Source organism: Strigops habroptila, chromosome W, assembly GCF_004027225.2.
Source record: "Strigops habroptila isolate Jane chromosome W, bStrHab1.2.pri, whole genome shotgun sequence".
Taxonomy (NCBI): domain Eukaryota; kingdom Metazoa; phylum Chordata; class Aves; order Psittaciformes; family Psittacidae; genus Strigops; species Strigops habroptila.
This window is the reverse complement of record NC_044301.2, coordinates 20,619,252-20,633,639: the sequence shown is the minus strand read 5'-3', so window position 1 is coordinate 20,633,639 and position 14,388 is coordinate 20,619,252. Positions and strand designations below refer to the sequence as shown.

The 14,388-nt window shown below is 49.2% G+C and overlaps 1 protein-coding gene across 1 annotated transcript in view; it reads right to left on the bottom strand.

The window, feature by feature from the left end:
* The window catches only part of LOC115619273 (malonate--CoA ligase ACSF3, mitochondrial-like), a 62,234-nt gene extending 48,255 nt beyond the window's left edge, over nt 1-13,979 (bottom strand). The window contains exons 1-2 of the mRNA XM_030511316.1: nt 13,950-13,979; nt 12,577-12,703 (exon numbers count right to left, since the gene is read on the bottom strand). Coding sequence (XP_030367176.1) covers nt 12,577-12,703; nt 13,950-13,979 — 157 coding nt within the window. The remainder of the gene's footprint in view (nt 1-12,576; nt 12,704-13,949) is intronic.
* Between the last annotated feature and the right edge of the window lie 409 nt (nt 13,980-14,388).

The window sequence follows — 14,388 nt, the reverse complement described above, 5'->3', positions numbered from 1 at the left end:
TCTTAACTCGTGGGAGTTACATTCTTCCGATTCTCCTCCCCATCCCTCCGGGAGCGGTGGAAGGAAGAAGGGGGGGAGTGAGCAAGCAACTGTGCGGTTCTGAGTTACCGGCTGGGCTCAAACCATGACAGCTCTTTGTGGCTCCCAACGTGGGGCACAAAGGCTTGAGATAACAACAGATCTGACCAGAGTGTGTCTAATCATATTTGTGATAAGCATTCATTGTTACTACTCGTCACAATGGTGATTATTTGGCTCTCAGAGTCGTTGCGCTTGAACTCAGAGTTTCAGCATGTTGTACCTTACTTACAGCCACTATTTGCTGTTTTAGTGTTTATCGGCTGGGGGGCCTGGGCTAAGGTTCTTGTTTCACTGTACTTCATGGTAATGACTTGTAATACAATAGACTCATTGATCATGAAACTGGTCTGGCTTGCGCTTCCGGTGCGGCCATCACCTCTATACTTTGGGAGGTATATAAAGAAATATTTTAGCAATTGCATATATTTTTTTTTCTCCTCGGGGGGTCAACCTATGAAGGAGGCATTCCCTTACACCCTCCGTTCCCCCACCAGCCTATTTACAACAGCATTTGAGAGTTCTGAAGGTTTTGGATGGCCTTTGAATACCCTTGAGACCTGCCTGCTGATTGTGCTGGGGATCAGCATGTTGGCACACATACGGAGTGTGTTTTACCCACGGCCATCCCGCCCTGGGAACATCCTAATTCGTTTAATCTCGAAAGTTAAGCAGCATCGGGTTCAAATCTGGTCTAGGGTATAGATGACGATATAGGAGGACCACCAAGAGATTTTCCCTGAGGCTGGACAGTCATGAGTGGCAGGGTGTGTGGGATAGTATGGGCAAGTATCTAGGCCAGTGGGCCCCTCCAATGCTTTGGAACTTCACCCCTGAACAAGTGCAACATCCGGAAAAACTAGTAAAACACCTAAACGAGGTGTGCTGTCGTCCTGGTTATACCAGAGAGGGACAAATCATGGCAACGTGCTGGGGCTTGGCCTACGCCTACAGAGCCCTGCTCAACACTATCCAGCACCTTCAAAGGGAAAAAAATGCCTCTGGATCTGATGGCAAAGCAACAGACAACGCAGCTACTCCAACTCCAAGCACAGCAGCTACACCAAACCCAGTGACAAGCACAACAGCTACTCAAACCCTGACCACAACAGACAATGCAACTACTCCAACTTCAAATACAGTAGCTACACCAACCCCAATGACAAGCACAGCAGCTACACAAACCCTGACAGCAACAGAGAACGCAGCTGTTGGTGTTACTCAACTCCCAAGCACAACAGCTGCACCAACGCTGGCAACAGACACTGCAGCCACTCCAGTCCTAGTGGCAGACACTGCAGCCACTCCAACCACAGTGACAAACACTGCAGCTAAACCAAATGGCCAATTTGTGACAACATCTGTTGCCCCGTAAGCAAAAGCAAAAGAGAGGCACAAAGAGCAACCCCTGCAGTGAAGAAAGATGAAGTCCCAATGCCATTACTACACGGAACAGGATGTGAACAAGAGTTAATACTACGCGAATCAGAGGAAGAGGAAGAAGAGGTGACTTATCGACCCCGGACCTCAACCGAGCTGCGGAATATGCAAAAAGATTTCACCTGTCTTCCAGGGGAGCACATTGTCACCTGGTTGCTCCGATGCTGGGACAATGGGGCCGACGGTCACGAACTAGAAGGTAGGGAAGCCAAGCAGCTGGGATCACTTGCTAGGGAAGGAGGAATTGACAAAGCGATTGCAAGAGAGAAGCGAGTCCTCAGCCTTTGGAGGTGGCTCCTGGCAGCTGTGAAGGAAAGGTTTCCCTACAAAGACGATATTACGAGTCGCTCAGCCAACTGGACCACGATAGAGAAAGGCATCCAGTCCCTGAGGGAATCAGCCATTATAGAGATGATCTATCGTAGGCCGGATGCCAGGAAAACATCCGTAGATCCAGATGAAGTCGAATGTACACGACCCATGTGGCGGAAACTTACACGGAGTGCACCATCATCATATGCCCACTCATTGGCATCAATGACCTGGAATGACATAGCACCACCAACAGTGGATTACCTGATTCGTCAACTCCGAGAGTACGAAGACAATCTCACCCCTTCCATCATTTCAGCTGTGGAAAAACTGTCCCAGGAGTTCAAGCAATTGAGAGACGATTTATCTGATTTTTCCAGCTCCCCACGTGTACCAACCTGTGTCTCAGCTATTAACAGAAGGCGCCCTACTGCTCGAGAAAAAGAAAATATACGAGGTACACGCCATGGGCCACCCTATGGTTTTACCTGCGGGATCACGGAGGAGACATGAGAAAGTGGGATGGAAAACCTACCTCAGTTCTGGAGCAACGGGTGCGTGAACTGAAGAGAACGATGTCAAGGATGATCCTCCCATGAAGGTGCTGCTCCAGTCTCTGGTGAGCAGTTTCCCAGATGGAGTGATAGAGCTGATTTTACTCCAGCTCCTGTGATAAGGAATACTAATCCCTTTCTACAAGACATAAGTGGAGAATTTTATGATCACTATTAGAGGGGCCCTGCCTCCAGCCAGGTGGAGGAGAGGGATAATCGGGTTTACTGGACTGTGTGGATCAGATGGCCTGGCACATCAGTCCCACAGGAGTATAAGGCTCTAGTAGATACCGGTGCACAGTGTACTCTGATGCCATCAAAGTATCAAGGGGTGAAACCCATTTATATTTCTGGAGTGACAGGAGGATCCCAAGAGTTGACTGTACTGGAAGCTGAAATCAGCCTGACTGGGAGGAAGTGGCAAAAGCACTCCACTGTGACTGGTCCAGGGGCTCCACGCATCCTTGGCATAGACTATCTCAGGAAAGGGTACTTCAAAGACCCAAAAGGGTATAGATGGGCTTTTGGTATCGCTGCCTTGGAAACAGAGGAAATTAAGCAGCAGTCCACCTTGCCCGGTCTCTCAGAGGATCCTTCTGTTGTGGGGTTGCTGAAGGTCGAAGAACAACAAGTGCCAATTGCGAACACAACAGTACACCGGCGGCAATATCGCACCAACTGAGACTCCCTGATTCCCATCCATAAGCTGATCCGTAGACTGGAGAGCCAAGGAGTGATCAGCAGGACCCGCTCACCCTTTAATAGCCCCATATGGCCAGTGCAAAAGTCCGATGGAGAGTGGAGACTAACAGTAGACTATCGTGGCCTGAATGAAGTCACACCACCATTGAGTGCTGCCGTACCGGACATGCTAGAACTTCAATATGAACTGGAGTCAAAAGCAGCCAAGTGGTATGCCACAATTGACATTGCCAATGCATTTTTCTCAATCCCTTTGGCAGCAGAATGCAGGCCACAGTTTGCTTTCACTTGGAGGGGCGTCCAGTACACTTGGAACCGACTGCCCCAGGGGTGGAAACACAGCCCTACCATCTGCCATGGATTGATCCAGACTGCACTGGAACAGGGGCAAGCTCCAGAACACCTGCAATACATTGATGACATCATCGTGTAGGGTGATACAGCGGAAGAAGGTTTTGAGAAAGGGAGGAAGATAATCCAAATCCTGCTGAAGGCCGGTTTTGCCATAAAATGTAGTAAGGTCAAGGGACCTGCAAAGGAGATTCAATTTTGGGGAATAAAATGGCAAGATGGACGCCGCCAGATCCCCAGAGATGTGATCAACAAGATAACAGCAATGTCTCCACCAACTAACAAGAAAGAAACACAAGCTTTCTTAGGTGTTGTGGGGTTCTGAGGCATGCACATCCTTAAAATGCTTACAGTCTGATTGTAAGCCCACTCTATCACATGACCCGGAAGAAGAATGATTTCAAATGGGGCCCTGAGCAACAACAAGCCTTTGATAAAGTTAAATGAGAGACAGTTCATGCAGTAGCCCTTGGACCAGTCCGGGCCGGGACGGATGTGAAAAATGTGCTCTACACCACAGCCGGGGAGAATGGTCCTACCTGGAGCCTCTGGCAGAAAGCTCCAGGGGAGACTCGAGGTCGACCCCTTGGCTTTTGGAGTCGGGGATATAAAGGATCCGAGGCCAGCTATACTCCCACTGAGAAAGAGATACTGGCAGCCTGTGAAGGGGTTCGAGATGCTTCAGAAGTGATTGACACTGAAGCACAGCTCCTCCTGGCACCCCGGTTGCCTGTGCTGGGCTGGATGTTCAAAGGCAGGGTCTCGGCTACACATCATGGAACCGATGCTACATGGAGTAAATGGGCCGCGCTAATTACATGATGAGCTCTAATAGGAAATCCCAGTCATCCAGGAATTCTAGAAGTCATCATGGACTGGTCAGAGGGCAAAGATTTTGGGATGTCACCAGAAGAGGAGGTGATGCATGCTGACGAGGCCCCACTATATATTGAACTGTCAGAGAGTGAAAAGCAATATGCCTTGTTTACTGATGGGTCCTGCCATATTGTGGGAAAGCATCAGAGATGGAAGGCAGCTGTGTGGAGTTCCCCTGCATCAAGTGGCAGAAACTGCTGAAGGAGAGGGTGAATGGAGTCACTTTGCAGAGGTGAAAGCCATCCAGCTGGCCTTGGACATTGCTGAATGAGAAAAATGGCCAGTATTTATCTCTATACTGACTCATGGATGGTGGCAAATGCCCTGTGGGGGTGTTTGCAGCAACGGAAGCAGAGCAACTGGCAATGCAGAAGTAAACCCATCTGGGCTGCTGCATTGTGGCAAGATATCACTGCCCGGGTGCAGAACCTGGTGGTGAAGGTACGCCACGTAGATGCTCATGTACCCAAGAGTTGGGCCACTGAGGAACACCAGACCAACCAAGAGGTGGATAAAGCTGCTAAGACTGAAGTGGCTCAGGTGTACTTAGATTGGCAACATAAGAGTGAATTATTTTTAGCCAGGTGGGACCATGATACCTCAGGCCATCAAGGCAGAGATGAAACATATAGATGGGCTCGTGATCGAGGGGTGGACTTAACAATGGACACTGTTGCCTAGGTTATTCACGAATGTGAAATGTGCTGCAATTAATCAAGCCAAGTGGTTAAAGCCTCTCTGGTATGGAGGACGATGGCTGAAGTACAAGTATGGGGAGGCCTGGCAGATTGACTATATTACACTCCCACCGACCCGCCAAGGCAAGCGCTATGTGCTTACCATGGTGGAAGCAACCACTGGATGGCTGGAAACATACGCTGTGCCCGACGCCACTGCCCGGAACATTATCCTGGGCCTTGAGAAACAAGTCTTGTGGCGACACGGCACCCCAGAGAGAATTGAGTCAGACAATGGGACTCATTTCCGGAACAACCTCATAGACACTTGGGCCAAAGAGCATGGCATTGAGCGGGTATATCATATCCCCTACCATGCACCAGCCTCTGGGAAAATCGAAGGGTACAATGGGCTGTTAAAAACTACGCTGAGAGCAATGGGTGGTGGGACTTTCAAACACTGGGATACACATTTACCAAAAGCCACCTGATTGTTCAACACTAGGGGATCTGCCAACAGGGCTGGCCCAGCCCAATCAGAACTTTTACGTACTGTAGAGGGGGATAAAGTTCCTGTGGTGCACATAAAGAATTTGTTGGGGAAGACAGTCTGGGTTATTCCTGCTTCAGGTAAAGGCAAACCCACTCGTGGGGTTGCTTTTGCTCAGGGACCTGGATATACTTGGTGGGTAATGCGGGAAGATGGGGAAGTCCGATGTGTACCTCAAGGGGATTTGATTTTGAGGGAAAACAGACAATGAACTCAATTGTATGCTGTTGCCTGCTCTATAACACTTTTATAGCCCACCAGCTAGATATCTTCAGGTCGCCAGCAACTGACCCTGACTTCCCTCTGATCATCACCTCAACAAAGAATGAATTTTGAGGAAACCAGATGAGCTCAGCAGTGACCAGACGAGTTTGGTGGTGTCATCAGCAGGCAACAACCCAACACTACACACCGTCCCTCCTGCCCTGAAAGACTATTACAAGAGATGGAGCCTGACATCATGGACTGGATGAATTCAGCAATTTTATAGGGATTGGTCCATGGACTAGGGAATGATATCTTTCTCTTTGTGTGTGGGTGTGGGTGTATATATATGTATATATGGGACAGGGGCGATGGTGTGTTGAGAGATGTGGGATCTGAGCATGACATGAATGGTATGGAATAAGGGGTGGATACTGTCCTGGGTTCAGCTATAGCAGCCATTTTTCTCCTTCTTAGTAGCTGGTGCAGTGCTGTGTTTTTTAACTTTCAGCCTGGGAACAATGCTGATAACACCGATGGTTTTAGTTGTTGCTAAGTAATGTTTACTCTGACAAAGGACTTTCTCAGTCTCATGCTTTGCCAGGGAGGAGGGGAAGCCGGGAGGAAGCAGAGACAGGACACCTGACCCAAACTAGCCAAAGGGGTATTCCATACCACAGCACGTCATGCCCAGTATATAAACCAGGGGGAGTTACCCGGAAGGATGAGATCACTGCTCGGGTCGGGCTGGGTATCGGTCGGCGGGTGGTGAGCAATTGTATCCTCTCCCCTTGTTATTTCACTAATCATTATTATCATTGGTGGTAGCAGTAGTGGTTTTGTATTATACCTTAGTTACTGGACTGCTCTTATCTCAACCCGTGGGAGTTACATTCTTTCGATTCTCCTCCCCATCCCTCCGGGAGTGGGGGGAAGAAGAAGTGGGGGAGTGAGCGAGTGGCTGCGTGGTTCCGAGTTTCCGGCTGGGCTCAAACCACAACACACCTCCAAAACCACTGGCTGCCCGACAGTTCCTGCCTCCTGCGCAGAGAGAACAGTCTGAGAGCACCAGAGCCTGAGGGACATGAGCATCGCAACGCTCTTCATCAGGGATCGTAGTGATAGGACAAGAGGTAATGGGTTCAAACTTAAACAGGGGAAGTTCAGGTTAGATATAAGGAAGAAGTTCTTTCCTGTGAGTTTGGTGAGGCACTGGAACAGGTTGCCCAAAGAAGTGGTAAATGCTCCATCCCTGGCAGTGTTCAAGGCCTGGTTGGACAGAGTCTTGGGCGACATGTTCTAGGATGAGTTGTCCCTGCCTATGGCAGGGGGTTTGTAACTAGATGATCTTAAGGTCCTTTCCAGTCCTAACTATTCTATGATTCTATGATGAAGGTCAGGCAGTGGGATGACCAGAGAAGCTAGTGTTTGCTGCTTTCCTCCAGCTCTAGGGCTTTGCTCAGTGATTGCTCATAGAATCATGGGTCATCTAGTCCAACCCCCCTGCCATGAGCAGGGACAACTTCGACTAGATCAGCTTGCTCAGAGCCACGTCCAGTCTGACCTTGAATGATTCCAGAGATGGAGCATCTCTCTGGGCAACCTGTGCCAGTGTTCTAGTACTCTCATAATAAAATATTTCTTCCTTTCTTTCTTTCTTTCTTCCACCCTTCCCGCCCATCAGCACATGAGTGTGCTGGGAGATTGCATCTCACATTGCAGGGCACGGGACAGCTGGGAAGGTATCACAGTGACAGGAGACAGACAGCCGTAGGCATTTTTCCTTTGGGTTTGTCTCAGTCTCTGAGGGCTCAGAGCCACTTGGATGTATGACAGCCGGTGGATACCCAGCAGTCTCCCTGGAAATGGCTGGAGGGGACTTTGATCTAAGTAGCTTTGTCAACAGTGTTAATACAATAAAAATAATCAAAACTACTCAGATGGAAATGATAGGCAGACAATGGTGCAAACTGGAGGGAATAAAAAGGATGGGAGCAACAGTAAATCACCTATGTAACACCACGAGTTCAGATGCTTCTCAAAAGAGCCACGATCTTGAATGCCTTTTTGCCTGCTGCTTTTTTTTTACCTACAACACATACACACGTATTTGGGATAAGGTGAAGCAGAGGGAGGTCTGTAGAGGCTTCCTGCATGGCTCACACATGGTGTTTGCCTCTTGTCCTGGAGGGAAGAAGCACAGGTTTTGCATAGCAGCCTTCCAGTATCTGAAGGGGGCCTATAAGGATGCTGGGGAGGGACTCTTCCTTAGGGACTGTAGTGGTAGGACAAGGGGTAATGGCTTCAAACTTAAATAGGGGAAGTTTAGGTTAGATATAAGGAAGAAGTTCTTTACTGTGAGGGTGGTGAGGCACTGGAATGGGTTGCCCAAGGAAGTTGTGAATGCTCCATCCCTGGCAGTGTTCAAGGCCAGGTTGGACAGAGTCTTGGGTGACATGGTTTAGTGCGAGGTGTCCCTGCCCATGGCAGGGGGGTTGGAACTAGATGATCTTAAGGTCCATTCCAACCCTAACTATTCTATGATTCTATGATTCTATTTGTTGCACTAAGCACTTGGTCTTTCTGAGATTTCCCTAGAAAGCGAGCAGGGTCTGAATCACTATTTTTTCCTCATATCATGGAGGGAATGACCATCCTCAACCTGAGGTTGTTTTCTTGGGCGAGCCAGTTTCATGGGAGAAAGGGGGATTTTAATAAAGGAGCTGTCAATCAGAAAGGAAAATGACTGCTGCCATGGAAGTGTTGGCTCTTAGTATATAAGTTCCTATACTTTCTAAAGTGATAACTCAATTTACAGGAACAGCAACCAGAAACAGAGAACTGGCCTGAAGAAGGTACCAGGGAAATAAATGACCTGCAGCCAGAAAAGACTTAAAAATTCAAGATTCCTTTGTAAGCCTTGCATTGCAGAAAGCAGCCCAGAAAAGCACCCAGTGGAACACTTCAAGAAGCAACTTGCAAGGTTTGAGCCTCATCCGTCGCCCTGAGGACAGGTATGGAAGGGAACTGGCACTCAGACCACAGAGCCTCATGCAGCAGCTCCAGGTTAACTCTGATCACAAAAACAAAGGAGGGAATGAGCTCCGGTGACTCTTGGCTTTGTGTGTGTAGCTCTGAGGGCTGCATGGGGAGGGTATGCACAGAGCCCACATTTGGTGCTTGGCATGCAGAGATACGGCAAGTGCCAGTGGCAGGACACCCCTCCCTGCGTGCCCCATTTCCATGTAGTGCCACCCCAGAGCAGTGCCCTTCCCAGGACAGGCTCCCAATGAGGTGCAGCACAAGCAATATGCCAGGATTCCCCCTGCAGTGATTACTCTTAATTTTTTGGCCCTCTGGGTTTTCGGATCACCATTAACAATGACAGCTGAGGAGTTCCCACACTGTCTCCAAGTTTACCCTCTCCAAACCTTGTCCCTGCCGTAGCTGAGTGCATATTCCCTGTGTCCTCGTGGGACATAGGGGATCTGGTCACTGCCTGCAATCACACTGTCATCCTCTTTAGGTGACCTGTAAGTCACTTGGTGGGGATGCACACAAGGTTCTGGCAGTGAGAGGAACGCTAACATGGAGTCAGGAACACCATTGATTGGGTTTTGGGAGCACCGTGTGCATGCATTCAGCCTCACCTTTGAAACACTGATCTATATGACCTGCAAATGGCAGATAAAGCAGATTATAGCCTGGCAGCAGCTGGGCTTTGCCTCTTTTGGGTTCTGCCAGTATGGTCCCAAAGTTACCCACCTCTGCTTATCGGGGTAATTCACCCTCCAGATCCCAGTTGTTATGATGGGACGCAACCTCCTCAGTTCCCTGAAGTGTTTTTTTACCACCACAGGGACATTTTCCACTTGTGAGTGATCTCCAAAGGCTGTCACAGTGGTGGAGAAAAGCAAAGGGCAATGGGGCTCACTCACAGCACTGCTGGCTAAATGAGACTTGGGAAAAAAACAGCCTCATTGACCTGACATCCTTGAGAGATGGAGCAAGTGGTCAGGAGAGGAAAGAAAGGAAAGAAAGGCAGAGAGTGGGGGAACAGGATGGGGAAGAGAATTAAAAGCCCCCCTAGACAGCTGTGGGGGATGTCGGGGAGGCAGCCTGGCCAGAGATCTGCCACTGGTGAGGGTAGCCAGGCACCCTCCAACCCCCCCCCCACCTGTCTCCTTTCCCCCCCTTATGTCTAGCTCTGAGTTTTGCTCAGCTAGTGAAAGGGTTAAGTTTAATTTATACTGATTTCCATTTAATATTATTCTCTCCCTGTAGGAGCCAGCAGCTGTGAGCTGATTGTACTCATTATGCAGTCTGCATCACTAACGGCCTGTGACAAAGGCATGCCATCTTCCTGGCCTTACCCCTGAGAGCTAATTAAACACGCATACTCCCTTCCTGTTTGCAGAGCATTGCAATGAAATTAAACTGAATTTCAAAATAATTTTCTCCTAAAAACATCTCTTCGCAATAATTAATGCATGCTATTCCTTTGCATCTGAAATATTCATCAGGAGTGGTGACTAAAAAAAATTTTAAAGCTGATTGCCCTGCACACCCTGTGCATCGCCTGATGATGCTCCAGTCCCAGCCCACGGTACCCACCCGGGATGTGGACCGGTGGTGACACTGCCAGCAGGGCAGCTCCATGTCTGCTTCAGTATAACAATGATAATAAATCACAGCTTCTTTGGGAACCATAAATAAATAAGATTACACAGAAGGCATTAGAAATCCAGCCTGAGTCCTGACACAATGGCACTGCTAACACACAGTGAGAGGGGAATGGGAAAGTCAGAGCTGTGTCTATGTTAAGGTTCAGCAGAAATGAGCCATCACCCCCTTCTTCACTGGCAAGATTAATTGGTGATTGGGCTTGGTACAGCCTGGATTTACCCCACTGCTCAAACAGCTCCTGGCCAGTGGCAGGGGCAGCAGGAAGGTTGCACATCGAGATACCACCCAGCAGTTGGAGCCTGCCAACCCATCCCATGGCTGGTTCAGTATTTAATCTACATTGCAGAGAACCTCTGACTGAGGAGGCCTCTGACTGCTTGCCGCGCTCAGAGCGGAAGGCATAATTTGCAGCACATAACTTATTCATGGCCTGTCACATCTATGCCGATTGGGAAAGATCTTCAGCCTGGTTCCTCCTGACTTTGTTATCCCACATGACGGGCAGGATTAGCCATTACGAGTTCTCCTCCGAGAACTTGCTGTCCCAGCCACAGCAGCTTCAGGTAGGGACGGTCCCGATGGCATCCGCTGCTATCGCAGGATAATGGGATCATTTTTCTGTCTGCAAGTATTTGATAAAACCTACCATGGTGCACACAGGTCCTACCTGCAATAGGTATTATCATTAAGGTATTATCTTCTGGTGAAATTTGATTTGAAAGAAGCAAATACCAGAGGTTTTCCCATCCCTGGAAACATTTTATGTTTCAGAAATTCTTCCCTCTCTTGAAAGGGAAAGGCAAATCCTGAGAAAACCCAGAAAAAGAAACATTTCCTTTGCATTTCCACAACGTATCACGTAAAAATGAGTGTCCTGGGTTCAGCTGTAACTGTTGGGTTTTTTTCCTTCTTAGTAGCTGGTGCAGTGCTGTGTTTTCAACTTTAGTCTGAGAACAGTGCTGATAACACATTGATGTTTTTAGGTGTTGCTAAGTAATGTTTACTCTGACCACGGACTTTTCAGTCTCATGCTCTGCCAGGGAGGAGAGGCACAAGAAGCTGGGAGGAAGCAGAGACAGGACACCTGACCCAAACTAGCCAAAGGGGTATTCCATACCACAGCACGTCATGCCCAGTATATAAACTAGGGGAAGTCACCCAGAAGGCCCAGATCGCTGCTCGGGTCGGGCTGGGTATTGGTCGGCAGATGGTGAGCAATTGTATTCTCTCCCCTTGTTATTTCCCTTATCATTATTATCATTGGTGGTAGCAGTAGTGGTTTTGTATTATACCTTAGTTACTGGACTGCTCTTATCTCAACCCGTGGGAGTTACATTCTTTCAATTCTCCTTCCCATCCCTCCAGGAGTGGGGGGAGGAAGAAGGGGGGGAGTGAGCGAGCGGCTGCGTGGTACTGAGTTACCAGCTGGGCTTAAACCATGACACAAGCCTTGGTTTCAAATTAAGAGGTCTTTTCATTTGGAAGACTCAGACTTTTCACTATAAAAAATGTTCTGGCAATTTCAAAACCCCTTCCTGAACCGCTCCCACTCTGAAGACATCTCCTGGGATTTTTCCTCAGAAAGTTCAGCTTTCCATCAATTAGTAGTTTCTGACAAATGACAGTCCCTTGAAAGGCTCCCTCACAGTCCCAGCCCACCCCAAGCAGCTGCGCTGCCTGCGCTCATTGTTTCAACCCTAGACACCTTGTCTTTCACTAAGCCATGACCAGGAGGACAAACTCCCCTGCAGACACCATGCCAGAGGCAAGAGGGGAAGCAGGACAGATCCCACTCCTCAGAGCTTAGTGGGGGTTTCCCACTGACGTGGTCCTTGTGTAAATTAAGCTCAATCCCACCCGTTTGCAAAGTTTAAGTCCCCAGAAAACATTAAGCACCAGTATATTATGCTCACAAGCAAGCAACCCCAAATATACCTCATCAATTGGCTAATTATGGCCAACTCAAGGAAAACCCCTCCCTGAGCCTGGAGTTTGGAAGCACATCCAACCTGCACCCCCAGCAGGCTGTGCCCCCCATCTCCAAACCCCCCAGCAGCTGGGGAACCCCAGGGGCTGATCCATAGCTGCTGCCTCCTCCTCCCCTTGCTGCCCTTTGCTGGATGCCACAGGGGAGCCATCGTGGTACTTGTTTTGAACCAGCCATTGGGTGTGAAGGCATCTGCTGTTTCTTTGGGTCTGTTCCAGTACTCACAGAAGATGGAAGGTCCTTTCATGAGCAGCTCCCCTTCTTGTCCCTCCAGAGCCGGTGTCACCTAGGACAAGCACACAGTGAATGCATCCCAGGGAGCAGCAGTAAGCAGTTGTCCCTGCAGCCACATTGGCTCCACCACCTTGCTAAGCAGCATGGTGGGGACAAGCAGGACCCATGCCACATGTCCTTTCAGCCTTTCCCAACCTCCAACGCAGCCTGCCCACCTGCAGGATCTCTTTCCTCAGGTGGAAGGGCTCACCTAAGTGCCTTTGACATCCAAAAGCACTGAAAATATACATCTGTGTTATATGAAAACAAGAACTTCCATCCTGGAACCACAGTCCAGACAGGCTGATGCCTTCCAGCTGCTGACAGAGAGGTCTCACATGCAAATGTGCAGGAAATACTCTTAGAAAAGGGTCAGGAAATACTCTTGGGAAAGGTATGGTCCTTTCTGATCCCTGGATGGCCTGATGCAGACCAGTTTCACAAGAGCTCTCTGCAACCTGCTCCCACCAAAGCGCCCACCAGCCTCTGTCAGGGTCAGGTTCTCTCCCAGGAAATAATTCCAGGGAAGGGAAGCACAGCCCACTGTCCCACAGCAGCTGGGAGATCAGATCCTGGTCTGGTGCTGAAGGCACCACTACCACTCACCCTAGACATATGAGATTTGCAGCATCCTCAGGGATAAGGACCATCCTCCTGCCCTCCACAGCTGGATGATGCAGCCAGGAGGGCAGCCGCTGTGAGGCAGGGGCTGACACGCTCCCGTGACTGTGCCATGCTGCTGTCTGCTCTGTTGATAGACAGAAAAACTCGCCTTCCAAAACTGTCAATCTAACACTTATTTTTTTCCTGAGGAGGTGGCAGGAAACACCATCTGATTTGTTCTTGGGGACACATGGCTCCTTTCAGGCCCACTGGAAGGCAACGGCTGTAGTGACAACACAGGACCCTGCAAACCTGCACAAGTAGGTCTTCTATGGCAACACAACAAATATCCTGCTGTTATGGAAACTGGAGAATTGCAGGAAGGTCACAGACTTGCCTGACATGGCATGGTATCTCATCTCCCCTGCACATACAGCACTTTGTAATCATAAGGATGCAGGCAGGCTAAGAGATGAGACATCAGAGAGGCACAAATGTCACACTGCTTGTGGAACTGTGCTAACCTAAAGTCCTTTTGCAGGAAAGATGTGCAAAGCCACTGCTGGGATGGGAGGTCACAGCGAGATGTGTTTTTACACATTGCTCCATCCCTTTGCAGAGAACATCCCAGTAACGGGAACTCAGCCACTTTGTACTTGTTCTGCTGCAACATAGCCAAGATACATCCGGAACCCCAAAAGTCAGCAGTGCCAGAAACACTGCACAAGGGAAAGTGGTAATAGCAGAACTGGAGTGCCAGGCAGAATCCCAGGGCAGGGCAGGCTTTGTGTCTCTGTGCAGCCTTTGAAGGAAACAAAGCTCCTCTAATGGAAAATGCTTAGCTACTTTTAAGGCACAATTTTTAAGTAATTTCTTCCTGATGTCCTGCCTTCAGGTGCTTCTGCAGAATTGCCTAAATGCCTCCATGTGCCACAGGCTGGGCTGAGCCCCCAGAGCCCTGGGGGTGCATCACTTCCATTGCCTGAAAGATGCTGCAGGAGAAAAAGGTCGTTAATGCTGATGACAGTTTTGCTGAGCGATGGCAAGGTGAGGAATTCTCCCCAGGGGATCTGAAAGAGGGAGCCTGAAGACCAG